Source organism: Rhipicephalus microplus, chromosome 6 (genome assembly GCF_043290135.1).
Source record: "Rhipicephalus microplus isolate Deutch F79 chromosome 6, USDA_Rmic, whole genome shotgun sequence".
Classification (NCBI taxonomy): domain Eukaryota; kingdom Metazoa; phylum Arthropoda; class Arachnida; order Ixodida; family Ixodidae; genus Rhipicephalus; species Rhipicephalus microplus.
Genome location: NC_134705.1, coordinates 162,373,808 through 162,399,234, shown reverse-complemented (window position 1 = coordinate 162,399,234; position 25,427 = coordinate 162,373,808). Strand labels below are relative to the sequence as shown.

The following is a 25,427-nucleotide window of genomic DNA, read 5'->3' as shown; positions in this document are numbered from 1 at the left end:
GTATTTTAGTGAGGAATTTCACAAAACAGTCGTTTCCAAGTCGGTTTACAGCCAAGCTGCAGCCGCTTCGAGCATCTCTACTGGTCACATGGTACGCTACCGAGGCCGCCATTGGCTACATCTGATCGGCCTCGCTCGCTGAGCGCTTGCGACGATCGGCACTTGCCGTGCATTTCTACGTTTTTCCGAGTTCACCATAGATAACTCGAAGAAGCGAGACTTCCGAGCACGAAAGTTTGCAAGCAAGAACAAGTACCAAGGGCGTCGATGTAAGCCGAAGCGCAAAGCAGCGGTAGAAGAATGCGAGCCGCGGGCCACTAGGCCTAATCAAGGCAGCGGGGATTCGGCGACTTGCGGGAACTTTGACGAAATAGACGCCGCGATCAAGTTCATCAGCGCACCGGAAAAAAAGATTGAACAGTTTGAAAGCGAGAGAACGAAGAGTGTTGGTGGCTCTATGAGCAGAGTATTTTGCGACATTGGCGCACTGACATCGATGGTAAGCTGTGCTGTTTGTCCAACATGCCACACCGCTGGACTCGTCGGTCGCGACACCGCAAGTAAACGTAAGGCCTCTCTTCGTTCCTCGAGCTGCACTGTGATAACAGTGAGTGTCCTGAGTCGGTGGTTTCTGCCGCGCATAGTTCGCGGCGTGTTCTGCCGGAAAGACAGCCCACCGATGCCGGTGATGACTGGAGCTACCGAAGCGGCAGCTCGCGCGACAGCTTCGCTGTCAATGTGAAGGTAGTTGTGGCTGCGCGTGCAATAGGCATTGGGCATGAACAGCTGTCGCGTTTTTGCGCTATTCTTGGACTGCCAATCATAAGACTTTTATTGCAATCGGCAAAAAAGTTCATGCTGCAGCTACCGAAGCTGTGCAAGAAAACCTGGCGAAAGCGCGGATGATAACTAAAGAGAAAGTGGATGGGGCTGATGTTGCTGTCATGTATGATGGCACATGGCAAAAAAGAGGGCACAAGAGCCACAATAGCATCGGCACTGCTGTGTCTGTGGACACTGGTTTGTGCCTAGATTTTGAAGTGCTATCGAATTACTGCCTTGCCTGTAGCCGGCACCAGGACTTGGGTGATGAGGAAGAAATATGGCAAGCATTCCACACACCTGTCTGCGAAAAAATACAGTGCTCCTCTCATGCCATGGAGACTGAGGCAGCTTTGCACATATGGGGCAGGACATCCTCATACACAACACCATTGCGCTTCACCAAGTTCCTCAGTGATGGGGACAGCAAAGCTTATACCGCTGTCGCCGAGGCCAAGGTATATGGTGAAGTTGTTGTGAACAAGGAGGAGTGCACAAACCATGTGGCCAAGCGTCTAGGCACTGCACTTCGGAAACTGCCAACACGACTTCCACGAGGGAAAAAGCTGACAGATGGCACAATTCAGAAGCTGCAGAACTATTACCGTATTGCAATCACAAACAACAGAGGTGATATTCTGAAAATGCATCGTGCCATCTGGGCCTCATATTTCCATTCAGAGGTGATATTCTGAAAATGCATCGTGCCATCTGGGCCTCATATTTCCATTCATCATCGAGCAACACAGCAGACAGCCACCGATACTGTCCAGAAGGGGTGACTTCCTGGTGCAAGCATAGGCGAGCCGAAGCGCTTGGGAAGGCCCCACCCGACCACACACCAATCTTGACCAAGGCTCAAGGATTGGCTGTGCTTCCCATTTAGAAGGGCCTCACAGATGAAAAGTTGCTGGTGCGTTGTATCCAAGGGAAGACCCAAAATGCTGCAGAATCTTTGAACAGCAAAATCTGGTTGTTGTGTCCGAAGACTAAGTTTGCCTCCCGAACAACAGTGGAAACTGCAGCTGCTATGGCCGTGCTGTGGTTCAATAAAGGACATTCAAGCTTTGAACACGTGCTAGAGGAGCTTGGTGTAGTCCCACCAGATCAACTGATCACCCTGGGCGAATCCCGCGACCAGAGGAGAATCGAAAGAATGTCTGTGTGTGAAACAGCCGAGACAAGGGCTCATCGGCGGAACATGGCAAAAAAAGCGCGCCTTGATGACTCCCTTCTCAAGCGGCGAGAAGGATCCACATATGGAGCTGGACAATTTCAGGTGCTCTAGCTGTGTCCCTTCTATGATATCACCAAGTTTTGTGCAAATCGCACTGTGTAATCATGAGTAAACATATTTACAACTTTCAAATGCATTTTTCTCGATTTCCGTTTTGAGGTAATTCTCTCATCTTGTGCACAATCTTTTTTATGCATAAAATAGTCCTATCTTGATGAAATTTTGCACAGAGCTTAATCAGCCACTCTAGAATACAAGTATCTACTTCAGGTTGCAATATACATCACAGATTTTTTGTTACACAACTTGATACACTGATAGAGAGATGTAAAATATGCATTTAGTACTTTTAATTTTTTTTTTAATGTAGCAAATAAATTTCCTACTTGAGGTACTTTTCTGTATTGTACTGCTCAAGTGCAGCAGAATGAGCCATTTTGCAATTTTGTGTGAAAATTTTTAGTAAGCTTCAGTCTGTGCACAAAAAACCCTATATTTTGATATCAAAGTTGTAGTAACTCCGGAACTACTATAGCCATCAAAAAAATAATTGCAGTTATGAAATCAGCACTGCAAGCTTTACTAACACCTAAAATTTCAAGGAGCTGGGTCATGAAATAAAAAAAAAAACTTCTTTCGAGTAGCATCTCCCCTTAAACCCCACATATCGCTAAGGTACTCTGCTACTTACTCGCAGGTCGCGGGATCGAATCTCTGCTACGGCTGCATTTTCTATGGAGGTGAAAATGTAGGCCCGTGCGCTCAGATTCGGGTGCACGTCAAAGAACCCCAGGTGGTCAAAATTACCGGAGCCCTCCACTAATATGGCGGCTTTGGGACGTTAAACCCCACATATCAATAAATATTTTTCCCTAAGAAAATCGAAGGAAAGCGGGGATACATTTATTATGCGGGGCACACCTCATGAAAGTATTTAAGGGATGAGCAAAAATTCCATAATGACAAAAAAAATTTCGGCCACTTAGCCTTTCGAAGTGTGCCTTTTTCGGGTACGTAGTCTGCGCATGCTCGCCGGCCACGAGGTGACACGTGCCACGATTTTTGGTGGCCAAAACATGACAACACGTACTGACGAAGAGACATCTGGTGCCACAAACACGCAAATGTCTCCCCCAAAGAGAGGAGCGATTGAAAGCCTCCGAGATTGCCTACCGGCATGCAGCAGACAAATTCGAAGTCCAAGGGCCACCAGTTTTGATTTGGACGATCTCCACTTGAGGCGCTGTTCGGACTAGGAAAAGGCCCATTGACATACGTGTACACCATTTGGAAACTGCTTCTTTGTGGCAGTTCACTTATCTTCGGTGGTTGATGGTGCTATTTTCTGCAAGCTGTCTCGGTGCCGCCCGTGCACTCCATAAAAGCGTTTCACGGCTTTCTTCTCTCGCAATCGTTTAACCTCAACAGTGGAATCTGCTGTGATCTCGAGGGGCACCCAGAAGCGTGCAATACGACGCTACGATGTACTTTACCAACTTCGTGGCAACTTCGCACGACAACCGCGCCACCGCTGTTGGCATTGCACCAAGCCACCACCGAGCGTCCGAAACAAACCATCGATAACAAGATTAATGACCAACTACGGCTGCAGTCTTGCTGTTCACACGAGACGTTACTTGTTATCGGCGTGATCTTTTTAAGGAATGCGCAGATACAAAGCACGAAGAGCAAATTAGAAAAGGGAATCGGGGGTGCTACCTTGTTGCGGAAATTGTCACGATCATTTTTCGGGACAAGCTGTTTTTTCTGGTTTTCCAGAAACCTGAGACGCGACAGCTATGGCGACGGCAAACCCTGTCGTCGTTGCTCGAAAAAATCACGGGCATGTGGGTAGGCCTTGAAGTTTTGTATTTGCAGAAAGCGACCATTGCTCGGTGCGGGCAGTTTCGTGACCTTCACTCACTGTGTGTTTATCAGCTGTGATGTTTCTACACTCACACTGTTCGGCGCGCTGTAGCAAGCTATTGGGGGGGGGGGTAGCCGAGGTGGCCAAAGGGGGTCGGCATAAAACTAAAAAACGAAAAAGATCGAATGGGCAAGGAGGCAACGTGTGTGGGTTAGTGGGACTGCAGCAGACGAATGTAGGGGGTGCGTTTATTGCGCAGGAAAAAAAAAATACAGATTTCGACGACTGAAGTTGAGGGTGCGTTTAAAATGCGAGTGCGTTCGTTACGAGAGTAAATACGGTATATGTGTTGTGGGGTCTGATATGGAGAGAGCCAGGCTGTTGGAGTGAACGGACACAGCAGACGCGGTTGGAACGAACCAAACAAAACACATTTGTTTAACTACATTTAGAATTACCACATTGTCAGCCGAAGTATTGCATCAAATGTGATCAACACGCTAAAACACAACCCTCAAAAACTTAACAAACACACGAGAACACACTCAAGGCGGCTTTGCCAATGCTTGACTGACCACAAGGGCCCCCGATGCGCAACCCGCGGTCACGCTAGAGATACAGTAAAAGCTCATCAATTCTAACCACAAGGGGAAATTAATGCAAATTAACGGAAGTTTAATCTAACGAAAGTGAATAACAAGAATAGTACACTGCGAGTAGGGCATAATTTATTTTTTGAAAAAATCTGCGATCGCGGTCTGCCTTCTTTCCTTGAAGGCGACAGCCAGCACTTTTTACTCTTAACGAGCGAATTTGGCGGAAGGCTTCTTTTCCACCTTCTTCAAAACTTAAGAAAAGACGGGCGGCATTCAATTTGGCCATCACTTCCGCAGCAGAGGGCCACACTGGTGCTTCGTCCTCCTCTTCATCATCGTCACTGGCAGCGACAGGTTCTGCACTTCTCATCTGACATATGTCGCCATCCGTGAGTCCACACCACTGCACTTGAGTCCACATCCACGTAGTCCGCAAAGCAAACGTCCTCCAAAACATCCGCCATGGGGGCGGTGACGCCGTGTTCGAGAACCGGTGGCTCGTCAGCTGGCAGAGCTTCGGTGCTGAAGCCACAGTGGCGAAAGCAATTTGCTATCGTAAGCGCTGTCACTTGCTCCCAAGCACGCACAAGCATGTGTAGTGCACTTGGGAGCGTCACTTGGAACGAATTATTTTGTGCAATAACTACCAACATATGATGCCGATAAAACTATTTCAAATTTCTAATTATACCCTGGTCCATGGGCTGCAGTACCGCTGTCGTGTTTGCTGGAAGGAAGGCCAGCTCAATGGCCTTCGTCTCAACGTTGACTTTATGAGCCGAACAGTTGTCCACAAGAACCAGGACTTCGCGCACAGCGTTCGAACTTCTTGTCAAGCTTCCCCAGCCACTGCGCGAACAATTCCCCCGTCATCCAGGCCTTTTTGTTCGCCGTGTAGTCTGATGGGAGGGACCAGATGTTCTTGAAGCAACGAGGATTTCTCGATTTGCCTATCACAAACAGAGGCAACTTCTCGGTCCCAATCATGTTCGCAGCGACCATCACAGTTATCTGTTCTTTACTTTTATTTCCTCCCGTCCAGTTGTCGCCTTCATACGAGATAGTTTTGGCAGGCAGTAATTTGAAAAATAAGGCAGTTTCACCCGCATTAAATATGTCCTGTGGAGAATACTTCTCCATGTAGCCTTGAAGCACTTCGTAGCGCCAACCTTCACACGTTTCCACGTTTACGACACTTATTTCACCAGACACAGCACGGAAAACGAGGTCGTAGAACTCGCGAAAACGATGCAACCACCCGTCTGAAGCAGCGAAGTCGTCGTAGTCTAGGTGCATGGCGAAGTCCGCTGCCTTTGCCAGTATGACTGGGCCACTCAGTGGCATGTCCTGCGAACGCATTTCCTTTATCCAAATGAGAAACGCTTTCTCGAGGTCAGGATACTTTGCAGGCCGCAACTTCCTCCTTTTGCTCGCAACTTCTGCCTCTAACGTGTCTTCAATAGTCCTCCTATTTTTTATAAAGTAGATAGCATCATTTTCGGTATCCTACCCTTTTTCGCGATATCTTGCTTAGGCAAGAGTCCCGCGTCCACTTCCCGCAGGATATCAGCTTTCTCCTGAAGTGTTTTAGCACGGTATTTGCCGCGGGCACACGCCATCAAGTCGGAGCAGCAGAATCGCAAGAGACGGGAAGCTACTACCGGCGCTACCACAACAAATGTTAGCCGAGGCCTAACACCAACACAAAGAATCGCGACAGTCGGAAGCTACTTCCAGCACCAACAACCGAGGTGTACGACGCACGCCCGAGACGGACTGCAGAGAAGGCTGGGCGAAGCTACGAGGCACCCGATTTGCTGTGTGCTGGTCATGTCATCTGTCGTCTAACAGCGACAACTACGCAAGATTTTCAAAGGCTCCGAGATATGCGCTTAAAAAAAAACAAATCTTGGAAGTTACGTAGGACGAAGAGCAGGCAGTCGCCGAGAAAAAGATTGTGGGTGGAGGGGGATGAAGAGCAAGTGGCGTTATTTTCTGCACTCTGGCCTTCGTGCCAGTTTCTACGTTTTTCTCTCCGCTCCCTGTCAGCGCTGCCTCGTAACTCGGCAGCCGCTCTATCAAGTGACTAGCCAAGCCACCAGTGCGGTGGAGAGTATTTCCAATTATCCGCGGCGGAACCTAATCACGTTCGAATTAACGGGCTTTTTTATTTATAGGCTTGTATGGAGCTTGGCCATACCATAACTTACAGTTCGAATTATCCGTAAATTAGAATTATTGAAGTTTGAATTAATGAGCTTTCATCGTAAGCGCTAGAGATAAACATTCGCGCCAACCACCACATGCTACAGAGGCGCACTTATCTCTCCTCTGACGCCACAAAGCTTGCCACGAGGCGCCACTGCCAGTGTCACTGCCGGCGCCACCGTTCTAATCATGATGATGATCGTGGTAATAACCGCTGGCGAGCACACCGCCCCCTACCACTTGATAGTTGTCACCCTTGAATGCGGCTTATGCGCGAGACACATGCGCCATGAGGTACGAACAACTTTACAGAGGCATACCTGCCAAGTTCAAGGATTCTGAATCCAGGAGATTTCCGCAGCGAGGGGGGGGGGGGGGGGCTGAATTATTTGCTTATATTATTTTTTGGCACCCAAAAAAACTCCCAGGGAAAAACAAACAAAAAACATCGCGAAAAACAAGGGGTGTGGAAAGTCTCAATCTCAAGTGCAAACATCGCCGTTGCAGTCGACTTGGAGGGGCCGAACACACGAAGGTAGGGTTTCCCACTAAGGTGAGAGTCTCAAAGGATCAACACAACTAGCAGAATTCATTTCCTTCAAAACAGCTCGTGTATGTCTTACTGGGGCACACGTGAACGGACGAGACGGCGCAGCTGGCTGCCGCAAAAACACGGGTCAAAGCTTTGCTCCCTACTAGATTCTTTTAACAGGAACGGCAAAACGTGTCTGGCCCCTTCGTTATCAACAGTCTAGGCTGGTTTTTTGCCGTTGCCGCCACCGCCGTCATTCACCGTATATGTATACTTATCTATATATATTAACACTCTAGAAAGGAAAAAAAAAAAAAAAAAAAGCCGCCCGCACTTGGTGTCCAGCTCGTCGCAATGCGCCGAGGCGCCCTTATCTCTGACGCGTACTTTGCCCCAATGATGGGGGGGGGGGGGGGTGATGCTTGTGCGCCAGCGCTTATCTTTCGGTGGGAAGAATCGTGTGCCTTCAGCTTTCACTGAAACGATTGGGTTAGTTGCCGGGCCCACAAAGGTATCTTCAATCTATGCACAGGCCCCGTTTGCGAAAAGAGCGCGCTTTTCATGCACAGTGAGGTATAACTGGGACACTTGTTAGTTTGTACTCATCCGTACCTTTGATTATGTATCGAGCATTGCTTTTTTTTTTCTTTTCTATAAACAGCGCGTTACGTGTCGAGCACTAAACGTTGTTAGTTCGCTCTCGTCTTGTGTGTATTGTTTTCGTGCGTCATTTGTGCGTGAGCAGCGCGCTGCGCGTTTCGATCTGCTTGCCAGTCTCAGTGTGACATTCCAAATTGTTGCTGTCGCACTCATTGCTTCGCCCTTGCAGCGAAACTGCGACTTTTTTATTTACGCCTTAACTGCCTTTAGTCTACCGCTGCATGCCCTCGGAGCTCGTAGATCGCTATCGCACCACCACGACCACGATGATGTGCGCGGTGGTCGTGGCCAATGGTAGTTCCTTTTTCAACCCCCGTGTGCTTGATTGCACACGCGCCTTCAAAACAAAGTCATTTTGTGCCGTATAAGATCGCATCTCCCACGGTTTTGTCCGCAGGGTTTGCAGAAAGCAGCATTGCTTTGACTGGTTGAGCGTTGGATGCACGCACACTTTCGGGACACTGTCAGTTATACATTGATTGATTAATATGTGGAGTTTAACATCTCAAAACCACCATATGATTATGAGAGGCGCCGTAGTGAAGGACTCCGAAAATTTCGACCTCCTGGGGTTCTTTAACGTGCACCCAAATATGATCACACGGGCCTACATTTCCACCTCCATCAGAAATGCAGCCGCGACATCCGGGATACGAGCCCAGTCAGTTATACAGGATCAAAACCACCATATGATTATGAGAGGCGCCGTAGTGAAGGACTCCGGAAATTTCGACCTCCTGGGGTTCTTTAACGTGCACCCAAATCTGATCACACGGGCCTACATTTCCACCTCCATCAGAAATGCAGCCGCGACATCCGGGATACGAGCCCAGTCAGTTATACAGGATCGCGTGAAAAGCGACTACGGTTCCGTCGACAGCGGTTGTGGCAACGACAATCACGCACACTGTAGAAGACAGTGCATGCGCCGGTTGCACGCGTACTTACGAAGATTGGAGTACGCTGCTCTCTGCCTTCATTCGACTATTTGCGTACTAAAGTTCGTATCACCCACCGCGATTAGGAAATGTGTTTGGAACATTCGAATTTAGGCCCTATAGACTTAGTGAAATTTCGCGGATGAATTTTACGAATTCGTTTCTGCTGCGGTTTCGCATAGATTTTACTGTACGTTTAGATGAACGCCTCTAAAACTCATTCATAATAAAATGGGGTAGGTTCGAAAAGCCTGGAGCGGATTGAGCTGCTTTTTTTGTCAAGACGGCATCACACACAAAAATTTCGATTTCCGGGAGATTTTCATAATCGTACAAACGGAAGAAACGGACCAAATCCGGGAGTCTCCCGGCCAATCCGGGAGACTTGGAAGGTATGCGGAAGGTGTCAGCACCCCCACATTTCCCTAACCCTAATTCAAACCATATCCCGAATAAACAACAGCATAAAAAAAAAACAGCTACACAAGCTCTACTAAAACATGCTCTACCTTGTTACACAAGCTCTACCAAAGCACCGTGAAGGGCTGATTAAATTAAGGAGTTTTAAGCGAGAGGAATTCTAAATTGGATTGGTAGCAGTGGAGGTGTGAAGGATCCAAAGTAGCTCCAACTATCTGGGGTTTTTTGAACACGCATCGAAAACCTGAATGCAAGCGTTTTTTTTTTTTTGTTCGTTTTTTTATCGCCCCCAACTTCTTCATTATTTGCATTCACTCCAGACAAGAACTGTGTTCATCATCGACACCATCACGAATGGCAACCGCACAGTTGCACGGCCGCCAGCCACGCAGTCTCGCAACTCGACTCACACAGTCGCAACAACTCAAGTTGCGCAGGAGCACAGCCAGCTGATGCGCAATGGTCCGAGCTTCTGGTAAATCAATTCCAGCAAGTGTTTTCTGGTTCTGTCCTTGCTTGTGCCTATTGGCAATGCCGACGTCGCCACTTGGTTTAGATATAACACTAGCGCCTCTTTACCTTTTTTTGCTTGGCGTGTTTGTCATGCTGCAGGCTTGAACTCGTGGAATACCGTATTTACTCGATTCTACCGCGCCCTCGATTGTAACGCGCACCCGATTTCCACCGCGGGGAAAAAAAAAAAACGTAAGACATCCATTGCAACGCGCACCCATTTTTCTCGCGGGCCTGCACGATCACACCACTCGAAAAAAAAACTTCTTTCAGGAGCGTCTTCCATTTAAATATGAGGTACGGGCGAAGCTTGTGCCCATCTGAAGTGTAACAGAGCATTGCCGTCACTGTAGTTTCACCGTGGACCGATGTCAGCACGCGAACTTGCTTCGCCCCCTTCTTCTCGACGGTTGTGGTGCCAGGCATGTCGAAGTAAAGAGGCGTCTGATCGGCATTCCCAATTTGCCCAAGCATGTAGCCGTTGTTGCGCCCCAAGTTCAGAACGAACCTCTGAAAACTGTGAAGCTTTTCATCGTGCTCCTCCGCAAAACTTTTCGCATATGCATGTTCCCCTTCGGAGGGAAAAGCCTTTCCTCTTCCTAAAGTTAGTTAGCCAGCACCTGCTCCCTTTAAACTGGCTCCGCATTAGACCTTTTTCTAAGACCAATTGCATAGCCCGCACTTGGAGCAGTTCTGTCGTCACGGGCCGCTGTGCCGCTCGCTGCTCAAGCACATTAAGAGCTACTCACCGAGCAGCTCTTAATTTGCGGAAACCGACCCTGCTGTGGTCCGCTGAAGCCTTTGCGTGAAGCTTTGCTGTCGACAATCTTCTGCTTTTGTTTCCGCCGGTCCCGCACGCACGTTTCGGGAACTCCGAACGACCGCGATGCGGCCCGATTTCCGTCCGTTTCTGCACACGCGATGACTTTTCTTTTAAAAGTGGCATCGTGGTGCACTCGAGTTTTTGGAGTCGGCCCTTCCACGCCGTCGATGCTAATGCACTACTAGATGAACTCCTCAGCGCACGTACGAAGTGCCGCACATGGAAACACATAGGCAGAAATGGGCGACGCGCCATGCCGACGCACATAGGGGACGGCCATTTTGGATTTGCCGATGGCAATAGATTGACCGTAATTTTTTTGTTCGTACTCGATTCTAACGCGCATGCGATTTATGAACTGGCTTAACCGGAAAAAAGGCGCGCGTTAGATTCGAGTAATTACGGTACTGTCTGAATTAACCGAGATACAAGCCAAATACAGTCGAATATCATTATTTCTAACACGCTTAATTCAAACTTCCGGTTAATTCGAACTCAAGATGAGGTCCCGTCAAAGCTATGTGTATTCAAATGGGTGAAAACGGCCATTATTTCGAACACACAAGCACTTGTGACGGTTAATTCAAACATACCGCGCTCTGCAAATGCTCTCAGCACCCCGCCCAATCCCGCGGCGGCACCTGCGACACCTCAACGCTGCGCGCGAAGGAAATGGAAAGGAAAGAAAAGGCTGCGATTGAATGTTTGCTCTCTCCCAAATGCCGATCTGTGACGCGCCCGCGTCCCGCTTCTCCTTCTTTTGTCCCTGTCACGTAAAGACCCTTCTCCTTCCAATGCCGCGAGCAAAGAGAGGAAAAAAAAAAGAAAGCTGTGGTTGGGTTGAATGAATGTGTGGTTGAAAGAAAGGAAAAAGGCACTATCTTCTGCAGCCCTTGCCCCTTGCGGGAGCGCGGCTCTGCACCTTGAGGGGAGGTCTCTCACGTGCCGGTGCCACGCTTCCCCCTTTCCTGTCCCTGCCAAGTAACACTTCTCCTTTCAACAACGCGCGCGAAAAGAGAAAAAAAAAGAAGCTGCCGTAAAGTATTGGTTTTATCTCCGCGTGGAGATGCTCATCCTTTCTCGTCACGTGCTGGCCATGCTGCGGCTCTCCGCTACGCAGTTGTTGTCTTTAGAAAGTGTCGGTGCTGAGGGGGGAGGAAGTGCCGAGACAGACGTACGGATGATGATGGGTTGACGAGTTACGCGAGACTCTGGGACAAAACGCTTCGCGTCGGGTGTCCTTCCTATCTGACAACGGCACATTTCCGCGCGCATCTTGTCTTGCAAGGAGAATGCTGAAGCCGAAGTAGAAATCCTTTGCAAGCTGCGTGCGAAATTGCCGTATTTACTCGATTCTACCGCGCCCTCGATTGCAACGCGCACCCATTTTTCTCATTGGCCCACATGATCACACCACTTGGGAAAAATACTCCTTTCGGAAGCGTCTTCCGTTTAAATATGAGGCACGAGGGAAGCTTGTGCCCATCTGACGTGCAACAGAGCATTGCCGTCTGTGATGGTTAAGGATGTTCGTTACTATGTTTGTTTATAGCGGACGAGAAAGGATTAACATGAGCAATTTAAGCGAACAAAAGAAGCTTTATATTGTACACTAGAGAAGGAAGTGACAGGAGAAAATAAAACTATATATATCTAACCCTATACGCCAAGCATCACGCAACATGCACGAGAGTCAGACCGCCATTAATCTGCGCAGAGTTCGCGGCTACGCTAACTCAGTGCCCAGCGCGTATAGTTCTCGGTTCGTAAGAAGAAACCGCTGTCTCACAGTTTGGGTCCCCGTCGTCCCGACATGATACGGTCGTCGACGTGCGCGAGGGCAAAGGTGCACGGCTGAAACGGCTGACGGCACACGGATGCGCTACCGTGTACAGCGCCGTTGAGTCGGACGTCGCGGCTAACCCAGCAGTCAGGGTCGCAACTCCTGAGGTCCAGGATCAGGACATGGCTCACGAGGACCACACCCGGTAGGCCTCGCCCACGAACCTGCTTCCGGCCACTCCACCCAGGCAGGAGCCGTTCAGCAGGCCCCGTCCTTGGACCTTGTACAGGCCGACGGACTCAACCTCGAACAGACACACCGGAGCTCGACCTGGCCGACACGTACGGGTCCCACGTCCGGCTCAGGAACGCTGCCAGGAACTCGTCCTCTCGAGCGGCGCACCGCTTCCTCTGCATTCGGGGCCTCAACCCTCGAGCTCTCAAGCCTAACGTCTTCCGAAACTGCAAGGCACCTGAGGGCCAGATCGGCGGTACGACAGACGACGATGAGGCGCAGGGCAGGAGGCGGCGGAAAGGCGCTGTAGAATGCGCTCGCTTGCCGATGTGCGACGCTCTGGTGACGACGGCATCTGACGGCGTGGGTGCGACTACGGAGCAGTCAACCCGCATCGGAGACGCGATGCTCCATGCGTGTAAATGGCCAGCCCGTCCAGCGAACAGCTTGCGTCGAGACACGATGCTCGGCGCAACCGTGACCATTAGCCAGGCCACGTACGTTGCTGTGCCGAACTCTGACCACGGAGACGCCTCGCCGAGATCCGCGATGTCCTCGGCAAGGAAGAGAACAGCAGGCCAGGCCGCGCCCCAAGATGCAGTACTCGTGCCGGCAACGTCACTCCAGCTGGTAGTTGGACGGCAGTAGCGTGGACAGCCGCGTTCCCTGGCCGGAACCTGGATCACCTGCGTCCGACGCTTCAGCCCGCTGTCTCCCGTCTGCCGCCACTTCGGCTCGTCCCCAGCCACAAAGCTTACCGCCACGTAATGGTCACACGTGGCCCAATCGTGGCACGCCACCTCTATGGGCCACCACAGGTCATCAGCTGATTGGCTGACCTCACGCGCGCATTACACGCGCCTTGCCCCGCACTTCCGTCGTCGTTTTCATCACTCATCACACCGTCACTCTAGATTTACCGTGGCCCGATGTCAGCACGCGAACTTGCTTCACCCCCTTCTCGACGGTTGTGGTGCCAGGCATGTCGAAGTAAAGAGGCGTCTGATCGGCATTCCCGATTTGCCCAAGCAGGTAGCCGTTGTTGCGCCGCAAGTTTAGGACGAACCTCTGAAAACTGTGAAGCTTTTCATCGTACTCCCCTGCAAAATTTTTCGCATATGCATGTTCCCCTTCGGAGGGAAAAGCCTTTGCTCTTCATAAAGTTAGTTAGCCAGCACCTGCTCGCTTTAAACTGGCTCCGCATTAGCTCTTCTTTTATGGCTAACTGCATAGCCCACACTTGGAGCAGTTCTGGCGTCACGGGCCGCTGTGCCGCTCGCTGCTCAAGCACATACTCGCCGAGCAGCTCTTTGATTTGCGGAAACCGACCCTGCTGTGGTCCACTGAAGCCTTTGCGTGAAGCTTTGCTGTCGACAATCTTTTGCTTTTGTTTCCGCCAGTCACGCACACACGTTTCGGGAACTCCGAACGACCGCGATGCGGCCCGATTCCCGTTCGTTTCTGCACACGCGATGATTTTTCTTTTAAAAGCGGCATCGTGGTGCACTCGTTGAGTTTATGGAGTTGGCCCTTCCATGCCGTCGACGCTAATGCACTACAAGATGACGAACTTCTCAGTACACGTACGAAGTGCCGCACATGGGAAACACATAGGCAGAAATGGTCAACGCGCCATGCCGACGCACGTAGGGGGCGGCCATTTTGGAAATGCCGATGGCAATAGAATGACCGTATTCATTTTTTTTTTCGTACTCGATTTTAACGCGCATGCGAATAATGAACTCGCTTAAGGGGGGATGCTACACCTTCCAAAAACTCTTTTATTTTTGCGAGTACCTCAGTCAAATTTGGAGAGCCTATGTAGATTTTACTGCTGATTTCCAAAATCTAATTCTTTTTTTGCTGTGACAATTAGTTTTAAAGATATAATGAACTGCGAATTTCTCAATTAAGGCCTAATTAGCTAATTAACTGTAACTTGGATATTGATGTGCAACCTATAGAACCAATTCGGTATGTTCACAGTGTGCAATAAAGTATAAATCATTGTTCTGGGCTATTTCGAAGCAAAGTTGTGGGATGTTGAATATGACATGAAAAATTTCCCCATCTACACTTGAAACAAAAGATCCATTTAGAAAATTTTCTCCAAAAATTATTACAATAAAACTTACTTTACGACACATCCCCTGCATTTATCTTCGAAACAAAAAAGAAATCGTAATGATAACTTAGATAGAACAAGAGATATTGCTCCGGCATAATGGGAAGCACATGAAAATTGTCGTTTTGAGAAATCGAGAAAAAACGTGGGCACACATTTTTATTGCAGAAGATGCAACAAGACAACCTCAAAACGCACCAGAAGCATAGTCTGAATGCATTCTGTGCTCATGCCTCCTCTTCACTAGCTTCCGGAGTTCCAATGAGGCTGTTCTTTTCTTGTTGGAGACAATGCTGCGACGGTGGTCTTTTTCTCTCGCTCTCCTGGCACCAGTACTTGTCGCATTCATGTCCATTTCACCTAAGATTGCCGTTGCAGAATTCAAATTGCCCGTGTTGAAGCGCAGCACTGCTTCTGCAACAGCTGCTTCAACAGCGAACAGGGATGCATGGTGCTCCTTGGGGGCCAAACTCCAGATTACCGAATGTAGGCTCTCGTTGGAGTTCTGCGTTTTGCCGCGTTCGCACCTCTGAAGCAGGGCTCTTTCTGAAAGCCGGGTATAAACCGGTAGTAATGCCTCTGCCACGTCTTTCGGTAGATTGTAGGCATGCCTGGGGTCGGGCTCACCCTTTGCTTTTGCGGCATTGTGCCGACACCATGAAGTTTCACCAGCTGGGCACAGACTGTGGTCCGAGCATTCATCAGTGGAGGCGACGTGGCGGTATGTGGCCATCACAGCCTTTTGCATCTCGCCCACGTCACCTTCATGCGATTTCAGAGCCCGGCCATAATATGTGCTCAGCCTGGTGATCAGCTCACCTGTGAGCCTGCCTTTCCCACCAAGGCCTCTTTTCCCATCGCACTTTTGTTTCTGCACCAGGTTTCTCAATGCGGTGCCCATCCGTTTCTGTACATGATTAATACAGTCTTCCTTCTGCACGTCAATGTAACCATACACCTTGGCGTCTTGTATGGCGCAAAATGTCCTAGAGTCTCCATCAGACAGCATAGTTGTGTAGCGCAGGCCATGGCGTTCAAGCGACCTCTGAAATAGAATTAGAGCCGCCTCCACTTCCATTTGCCCCGCTTTGCAGTTCGTATTTTTTTGGCATTTGTGGTTAGCCTTCCATTCTTGATAGCCCTCACTACTAGGCTTTGGGCCCACCTCGCAGCCTAGGCAAAAGTTGGAAAGAACGACGTAGTCCAACACGTAGCCACTAAATACAGTCGCCGACCGATTTTTCGGACCTGGCGGGGACCGAAAAAAAGTACGAAAAATCGAACAGTCCGAAAAATTCGTTTTCGCCAAAAATTTGAAGTTTATTGCATCAGGCAGGTTTAAAAAAGTCCTTGATGCTGCCTTGCCTCAAACTACGCTTTAAGGCAATTTGGTTTGCCCGTATTTGCGCCAAGGTGACATCGTCGCCGTAAACGCTCGACAAAATTGTCACCGCATTGGCGATCTCCGCCGCCGACCGCCATCCGGCGTCGACCGTCATCCGACGACATCTAGCTGCGAACGTCCACTCTCTATTAGCTTGATTATGGCAGCTTTCTTCTCCATCGTCAGGGTCGTATACTTCCCACGCTTCTTCACACCACCTGGCTCCCGCGATGGCACAGATAGCGGAGCCATGGCACCGAGAACACAAAATTCGATGCCGCAGATAGCCGCTGCGAACGCAACACGTGCTGCGCGACACAACACGTGCAGAATGGCGACTGAAAAAAGCTGCAACGACAATAAAAGAATCCTTCTTTCGCCTCCTCCCCGTGCGATGTGATGACGATAGTGCTGACCGAAGACGAAAAAACGGCATCCATCACCGCGTCTTTTAAAAAGCAAACACGGCCTCCGAAACTTAAAATATGGCGTGCGCATTCTAATCTCGGAGGCAGGAAAGGCATTTGAAGACCAAGCTCAGCCAAGCCGACGGAAAATCCAACATGGCGGCGTTCACAATGGCTTGTGGCGTGGCACAAAACGAGCGATTTAGTCCGAAAAATCGAACTTTCAGGGGCAAATTCGCCCGAAAAATCGGTCGAAACAATGCATTAGCTCTATGGGATCCCTGACGGTGCATTTATAAAGTCCGGAATATCCAACAAGTCTGAATTTTTGGAGTCCGGAAAATCGGTCGGCGACTGTAATTCGATAACTGTGCCCACACCGATGTGGGAAGAATGGCCTCGCGTCTTCCACGTGCCGTCGTAGCTAACGGCAATATTGCCCCGGTGGCCGAAGCACAAGTCATCATAAATTGTTCCAACCTTTTCCGCACATTCGCTCATAGCGGACTCAGCCGCTCGCGTTGCAGCGGGTGCCAGCGTGTTCTTCAAATGCCGCTGAAACGTCTTGTGGTGCATACCGCGGTGTGAGATGCCCATTGTTGCGAAAATATCGTTCATTTTCGTTTGGCCGTTGCCGGTAGCCACCATCGCCCTCGAAGCGAGAAGATTTACTTCAAACGGATTGCACGTTTTCGTGCCGTTCGCGCGGGGCGAAGTCCATTCATTCGCGATCTCACCGCACCTTTCACACTGCACTAGCACTTTCACGGCAAGTCCGTAGTCCCGATCCCCTCTGACGATCGTAGCCGGTCCGTGGCAGGCTTTGCAACACAAGGCACCCATTATCGCGTTTAGGATATCTAGATGCATAAGCAGATAAGGAGCAGCGTGGTCCGAGTCCTGTGCGGTTGCCTCGCTACAACTCGCGGTGAAGAAGTCAATTTTCCGTGCAGTTGCTGGCGCCGATGAAAGCCGGTCGAGCGTCGCTTTCTCCCGGGCATGATTTTCTTCAACTTCGGCGTTTGTCACCACCTTGGCGTCGATTCGTAGTCGTCCGGAGTTCGCTTCACCGTCATCGCCGTCGGAGGCAACGCGCTCGGTCGCACCATCGCTGAACGGCCGCGGAGCGTCGACACATCGTTCGTCGGAGTCAACCAAGGGCTCTGATGACTTCGTAGACTTTCTCCCACGACCTTTGCGTTTCCTGCGACCAAATGCGTGCACGGTCCGATACTTTTTTGCGTTTCCAGGCATGGCGATACGATCAGAAGCTTCAGAGTGCTCTGCCGATTTCGAGGCGTCACAGCGGTAACCCTTTCAAAATGGCGTCGGGTCGCGTATGCAGGCGCAAGCCGCGAGCTTCCAGCCAACCGGAAAGCGCCATTTCAGTCACGTGCGCCGTTTAGCCAATGGCAGTGAGCGCGGCTATTCGTCTTTGAGGCCCCGTTTTTCGAGCCGGGGAAACGCTCAATGTTGCTTACTGAATAAAAAAAAACAGCTGAAAACGCGTTCTTTCAAACAAGACCAAAATGGCGCCGATCGAGCGCGTAGTTCCCGCGTATCGTAGAGCCGAAACCTGCGCTATTCGCCCTCAATTTAAAGGGCAGGACGCCCGTTTTCGGTTTTTTAAAGTTGAATAACGATAAAAGTTGATGGTATTCGGCTATGAAATTTTGTAAATAGGTGCGCAATGATGTCGGGAACGCGAAAAGAAGGTCCGCGAAAACTCGATTTTTTGGCTGGTTTTCGGTCCCGAAGTGCCGCGTCCCCCCTTAACTGAAAAAAAGGTGCGCGTTAGATTCGAGTAATTATGCTGATTGACTCGCTGCAAGGCAAACGTGTGCAGACGCGCATCACCGATTACTTCAATTAAAAATGTATGTCCTGTTGTTTGTGAATAAATGTCAGCTTTCCTAAACTTCCCCCTCGTGTGTTAGCTCAATGCACATGCACCACTGCATGGAGAGCCCTCTGTTTATTTATCTTTCATCAATTCGAACTTCTTTTAATTCAAACAAATTTTCGGGCCCCTTCAAGTTCGAAATTATCGAGATTCAACGGTACAACTGAATTATTGAGTTTCACATCAATAAGAACCGCTGATTCCTTGTTGAAACACAGAATGAGCTCACGTTACCATATTTTCAATATTCACAGTGTCTAATGAGCAATATTTCGCGGTGTCACTGCATTGATTGATTTGTGGGGTTTAACGTCCCAGCGGTGTCACTGCAACAACCAACCTCCTTGAGAACCAGAACAGCTCGTTCAATGTCCCCAAGGTCCGGTGGATCCAGGCAGAGGCCCAGCATGGCCCGTGGCTCGTCCAGCCCCAGTTTCTTGACCTTCAGCACCGTCAGCTCCAACGGGCAGCGCTGCAGCACATACAGCAATAGAACAAAGCAATGTAAAGTAAAGAGACAAGACAGGTGACGACCATTACACGTTTTAACGGGTCTCCTAAAACGGCTGCTTGAAACTGCAAGATCTTTAGGCTAGAAATACTGTACTTAAATGATTGTAGGTAGACCCATTTTGTCTTATTTGAAATCCGAAGATGGTGGGGGGGGGTCGACGTAGAATCGAAAACTAGATTTGGTCGTCAAGTCTTTCTAAATGATCCTTGCGATGTCTTGAAGCTAGCTCTCCTGCATTGCTTTGAAGCACTGTCGCGAAGCCACCTTGGCTCACCGAAATTCTACATTTCCTTCGAAATATCGCAAATGAATTTGAAGAGCAAAGCTCCTAAAGTTGTGGGTCTGTACATGCTTGTCTCTTGGTACATGACCGCCTAGTTCTACGACTCACTCAGCAGGTGCGGACGGACAGATGGACGGACAGACAGAGGATTTACGGTTTACAGATAAATCCCTCTGAAGCTTTGCCCCACTCATCATCATTCACTTCGTGGATATGCTGAAAATTATTTTAAATTAAATGTGCTCGTTCTTTTCCTTTCTTGCCATGCCAATTTAGAGGGGTCGACCGACATTCCAGTCGTCTTATACTCCGGTAAATACATTAGACCAAATGTTGTTCAAAGGCGGAATAGATGGTTCTTGGCATTTGTATGTGGCAGCTTTTTTTTGTTTTTTTTTTCAAACACACTTGAGCCTGTCAATGTGAGACACTGATACTAACAGCCAACCAGGTTATAAGCGAGAACAGTTTCCCATCACTGACATGAGGGTTGGTTACAACACAAAAGCATTGTAGTACCGTGCTTATACGAGACAAAAACTGCTCAGGTGTGCTCAGTCGAAATACCACTATAGTACCCCAAATAAATGTCTCTAGGTGTGAGCAAAGGTAATAGTCCCTCAGCAGAAGTGCAAGCTACTTTCATCAAACGTTCTGGGGCAACGTCAGCTCGAATCAAGAAACCAATGCTCATACTCGACGAACATCCGTTTATCATTCGCATACACGCATGCAACGCCTGTAGGAATGCAGAGACAACATCAAGAACAAGTGTGACATTTCAAAGACCACAGAGTTTCTTAAATATACACTAGAGGGAACTCTGGCGCTAGTGCCGGTGGGAGCTGCAACGCACGACACTTCAACCAGCACGGGAATGATGGGTAGTACACGGATTCGTAAAATTTTTCCTGTTTTACGTTCCGTTTGGCTCTGTGTGGCCTGAATCCGCTTAGCCAGAAGACGAAGATCAGCAAAGGCTCAGCAGTTTCGCTCCATCCCTTGACCTTTTTGCGCTCGCATATTCTAATGGGGTCGCGAAGCTGACAACGGTACATCCTTTTATTCGAAACAAAATCAAAACGCAATTAACAGACAAAGCCACAAGCGCGTTCGAAGCCGCAAGCACGAAAACTAGGCTAATTAGTGTGCTACCCATCATTCCCTTGGTGGCTGAAAAATCGCAGTGCCAGAGTCCCCTCTAGTTAGTTTTAGGAAAGTATGTTAAAGACTGCACCACAGGGTGAAGTGAATGTAACTAAGCCTACAAAAAGTCAAAAACACTCCAGCCAGTACAAACCTGCATTTCGGGGATGCCGTATTCGGGCAGGTAGTTCTCGTAGAAGCCCACAGGTACCATGCGGTAGAGCCGACCTTCAGACACACGACCGGCACGACCTGAGTTTCAAAAATGAAAAAAGGAAATGCGGGTGCTTGTGTCAGAGATAGGGGCACGGGGGTGGGGGGGTGGGGGGGGGGGGTGACAGAAGAGCAGTTTGTCCCAGTCTTCTTTTATGTGTCCATAATTTTTTTTTTTTCTTGCAAAGTTGAACAATGCTTTGGAAGGACCACACGACAAACAATTTACTACAAACAGGTTTCAATAACATTTACTGCCGTTTCGCTCTGTAAAGTGCCCACGAATGGAAAAGCATCGAATTAGGGCCGCCTAATGCACGCACTTTTGCTTCCGCTGTCTTTTAGAATGTGCCGCTTTGGTACAATTCGGACGCAAACTTTTACATCAGAGCCCACATCAACAATGGCGGCCAGATTGGTGGCAACTTGATCTGTCTATTTCCAGCTACAGTCGAGCCCGCTTATAACGAACCTGAGCGTGACGCGGCATCCATTGGCTGTATCCCGAAGTTGGTAGTAAATGAAACACAGCTTTTAAAAAAAGTTTCGAGTGAGAACACAAACTTTTTATGCCCCAAAAAGTCCGTGATGCACGTGTTTCGAATAGCAGAAACGATAAGGGCGGTCTCGAGTTCATTTAAAACAGCAGGGTGCTCGTTCGCCAAGGCCCGTGGCATAAGCTGCATGAGGCACTGACTCCCAAGTTTCGTCGTTCTCGCAATCCGATTCCTCCAAATCGCTCTCACCACGTACTTCATTCACAATGCCCCGATCCGTGCACGGTTCCGCAGTGTCGGCATCATCATCGGCCGCAATTAAACCATCGCAACAGATGTCCCACCCGGTCTCTCAGGTCGGAGTCGACGACGTGCTGCCACAAATCGTGATCGCAGTTCGGAAGCTTCAGGCTCGTCATCGGGCCCGTTGTCGACAAAGTCGGCCTCGCGAAAACAGTTTCACGCGCATGTAGTCGTCACTGTCACCCACGAAATATTTACTATCTCCACAGCTGAATACCAGGACGCCCGAAGCGGCAAGTTGGCTGCCAGGTGGTCAACTGCTATGAGCAAGTGCTCCGCAACGCGGCACCTAACACGCGGATTACGCTCAAGCGAAGCGGTCAAACTTTCGACATTTTGTTGAGCAGCACGAAAAAGCGTGCGAGTCCTCCCGTCGGCCATCATGACCACACACACACACACACACCAAGAGCGAGCATGACACGCACATGTGTAGAACAGCTCTGGGCGCGTTTCCAGTCGGAAAACGAAACTAATTCAAGCAAGCGTGGCGGGCGTCGCAGAGCGGTGGAGTTGGGCGAAGGGGTTATGATCAAGAGAGGGGAGCAGACTTGCGAGAAAAGGGCAAGGAGTTGCGATAAAGCACGGGGGAATGAAAGATTCCTTCCTCCGTGCGATAAAGAGAGGGGAGGATGCGGCGGGCGGGCGACCTTGAAAACCAAAACACAGGGAAAGGAGGCAGGTTGGGTAGCTTGCTTGAAAGGTCCGCGAAACTCGCACGTAGAAAAACTTGGAAAGAGTGCACGGCCGCCTGAATCGGTGCGCGAGACGGTGTTCGAAGAATCGGCGGCCGTGGTGAAAAAATTGTTTTGTTGCGCCGGTGGGTTTGTGCGGCCTCACGAACTTCGATATTTCTCAATTCATTTTGTGCAAATTAACAGCCGTTTTCGTGCTTCCGCACGCGCACGAGCCGTTTTCGTGCTTCCGCATGCGCACAAGCCGTTTTCGTGCTTCCGCACGCGCGCGGAAGGCATGCTGAGCAGAGTGCGAAGTGAGCAAGAACAAGTCCTAAACACGAAACGAATTGCAAATTATCAGAGTCGGTGGGGTAGCGTTTGCGCGTGCACTAGACGCAGACTATCGGATACAGTCGGTGGCCGACGATGTTGGCAAATGGTCTGGTCACTCCAGGCCGGTGACGTCAACGACAGTACCAGCGATCAAAAACGGGGTAGATGGCCAACCGGTCTTGGAAAGATCGGTTGCAGTGTGAAAACACGGGCCTCGTCTGGCAATGCGGGGTGCTCAGAGTAGCAGTGGGACAAAGGACAGAGGGGTGCGTAACAAAAGTGGTCAGGGAGAGCGGCAACTAGAGGGGCACGGAGGCAGGGTCGGCGTTTAACAATAAGAATGTATGGGCACCTTGCCGATGCCTGATCAATGGTCGAAATTGGCTTCCCGGGAAGTCGGCAGACCGCTGACTCCGTTTGCTGTAACCGATCAGCAGCGCTCGGAGACGTTCGTTGTAAGTGCAATTTTGTGCCATTGAACCAATGTATATTTTCATGGTCACGCGGATATTGTTCTTTTTAAGCGAAAGTTCGTTTTAAGTGGGGCCGTTATATGTGGACTCGACCGTATTGCACATGCCAGTTAATAAACAGGAAGTTTTGACGCCGTGTTCCAATACACGGGCATTCTACAAAACAATGACTGCAGCAATAAATGTTGATTATCATGTTCTCAGTTTTACCCAAGAGACTAAAAAACTATTCTTTTACGACTTATGTAATCCACAAAACCACGGATCCATGAAAGGGATGAATGTCTTTACATTGAGGTCTGTTACATTGAGGTCTGTTACATTGAGCTTAAGCTGTGCATGTGGCTATAAAGAAAAGCTTTTTTTGTTTGTTTGTAAAAAAACCAGCAACTATTTGGCACACTACGACAACTGTTCTTTTGAAATCTCACATTAAAAATAATTTGTTCAACTTGGAAATAATTTGAGAACAGGTGCAAATCGTGAAGATGGTGCTGACCTTGCCTCTGCTTGCAGTTGGTAAAAAAACCAGCAACTATTTGGCACACTACGACAACTGTTCTTTTGAAATCTCACATTAAAAATAATTTGTTCAACTTGGAAATAATTTGAGAAAAGGTGCAAATCGTGAAGATGGTGCTGACCTTGCCTCTGCTTGCAGTTGGCCTTCGAGGCCCACTCCAACTTGAGGCACGAGTATTTGGTGTCCGGGTCGCAAACCAGGCACTTAGTCAGGCAAAAGTCCACAACTGGATCAATGGAAAAAGCAATATAAGACCGGGTATCATATTAAAGAAAGACTGATACAACCTCTAATGCAGTTGTACAGACATAAATACCAATACAGTTGTACGCTTTGCATAGCTATACACAGGGGCCCACCCAACCTTCTTCAAAATTTTGGAAACCTATCATTAACACCTAGCAAAAAGAAAACGAAAAGAAAAAAGGCACACAGCATTCTCATATCCTTTAGGTTTCTCTTTCATGTATATTATTGCTTCTTCACAGTAAACGCAAGACATGCAGTTGCGACTAGTCAGTTTGGTCGAGCATTGAAAACATTTCAACTTTAAGATTTATCAGAATCCAATCTACATAGTGCTGAGGAAATGGCAAAAACATTGTGCGCATTTATTTTCTTTGTCCAAGGTCATCAAAAGTTTACAAGGCGTACAGGCATTTCACGCACTGTTAGATGTTTCAGCCCTTCAACGATATTTCCCGCATCGCATTACGCATCACTGCCGAAACAATGAACTGAAATATCGTCGCTTCTGGTTTTCAGTGTGCTTGCCGTTTTTACGCAGCGTGGTTTGCCTCATCACGAACACTAGTAAACGTAGCATTCGTCTCAGCAGTCTACATTGGCCCTCAACTTTCCTGAAAGAGAGACTTTTTCGACAAACACTTATCGTGTTGTCTTACAGAAGAAATTTAGTACTGTTCAATAGAGCACACAAGCAGCAGCCACAACTGGGAAAAGAGTGCAACTGCTCGTTGCACCTCTGCAGGCCTGCAACTTGGAATGCATCAACTACACTCAAACCTCATTTCAACAAAGTTGCACTTAACAAAAAATGAGTTTGTTATATAGAAAAATTTGTTATAAAGGTTATTTCAAACACTGTATCCATAGCAAGACTACTTTTAATTTACTTTGTTATAACCGATATTTCCTTATATCCATGTTATATCGAGGTTTGAGTGTACCATTACTGCCACACATGCTCATTTCTTCATGTTTTTATGTTACCACCTCATTACACGTGTAACTGGTGTCTTGCGCAAACTGCACCTGAATGACACAGAACCATTTAGATAATTTTAGAACCTTGTGATGAAATTGTGCGAGCAACACGAACGCTAAAGTTTGTTTTGGAACGTATGCGCCCACTATCAATAATGACGGAATCTTCGATGACTCATGTTTAAACGCCCATGCGCCTCCCTGCTGGACAGACTGTCGACAGCAGACATTGTGTTACCAGTAGAGTGACATTTTACTTTCCAGGTAAAAAGCCCAGTATTGAAAACTCGAACTGCTGCCTCGATCAACATCACGACCCCCGTGACAATGCAATGAAGGCGGGCCAGGCAGTGGCACAGACGTAAACCTCTACCGTTGACTCCCACACAACCACGAACGATGAGGGAGTGGCACAGAAGTGTCTATCTACAAGTACTATCTCTACTGCCTATGAACTGCTATTGTAATGAAAGAGACTTAGTTTACGCTGGCATGCAGTGAACAAAATGTTGCACGAAACTGGAAGCTTTCCATTGGTGCCAGCAGTCGTTCACGTATCAACGTACACACTAAGAAATGGCAGAGCAAAAAGGCCGCCGTTTCGTCCCACAAGAATAATTATCATCTGTCTTGCATTCATTTCCTTGCATTGTCACTGCGCATCCCGCACTTTAAGGTCACCGGCCTGTAGGCTATCAGTGCGATGGAGCATTCCTCAAGGGAGAGTGGCCAGCACAGAGTTTTCAAGAAAAAAAAAACACACGCAAGCCAGTTGACGATTACTGT

The 25,427-nt window shown here is 48.8% G+C and overlaps 2 protein-coding genes across 4 annotated transcripts in view; one reads left to right on the top strand and one right to left on the bottom strand.

Moving 5' to 3' along the window:
* The window catches only part of spn-E (tudor domain containing 9 protein spindle E), a 176,914-nt gene that overhangs the window by 88,448 nt on the left and 63,039 nt on the right, over positions 1 to 25,427 (bottom strand). For all 3 annotated transcript variants that reach the window (XM_075866907.1, XM_075866908.1, XM_075866909.1), the window contains 3 exons: positions 23,536 to 23,640; positions 20,550 to 20,647; positions 18,793 to 18,924 (listed from right to left, as the gene is read on the bottom strand). In XM_075866907.1, coding sequence (XP_075723022.1) covers positions 18,793 to 18,924; positions 20,550 to 20,647; positions 23,536 to 23,640 — 335 coding nt within the window. The remainder of the gene's footprint in view (positions 1 to 18,792; positions 18,925 to 20,549; positions 20,648 to 23,535; positions 23,641 to 25,427) is intronic.
* Positions 762 to 1,843, top strand: LOC142765623 (uncharacterized). The gene is made up of 2 exons (XM_075866910.1): positions 762 to 1,452; positions 1,506 to 1,843. Exons 1-2 carry the CDS (start codon positions 903 to 905, stop codon positions 1,706 to 1,708), a joined length of 753 nt encoding a protein of 250 aa, XP_075723025.1. The 5' UTR covers positions 762 to 902; the 3' UTR covers positions 1,709 to 1,843.

Bases quoted from the DNA above. Each gene is read 5' to 3' on its own strand.
- LOC142765623 (XM_075866910.1), top strand. From the start codon at position 903: ATGATAACTAAAGAGAAAGTGGATGGGGCTGATGTTGCTGTCATGTAT. The intron at 1,453-1,505 runs GTGATATTCTGA...TTCCATTCAGAG, and splicing joins TGCAATCACAAACAACAGAG to GTGATATTCTGAAAATGCAT.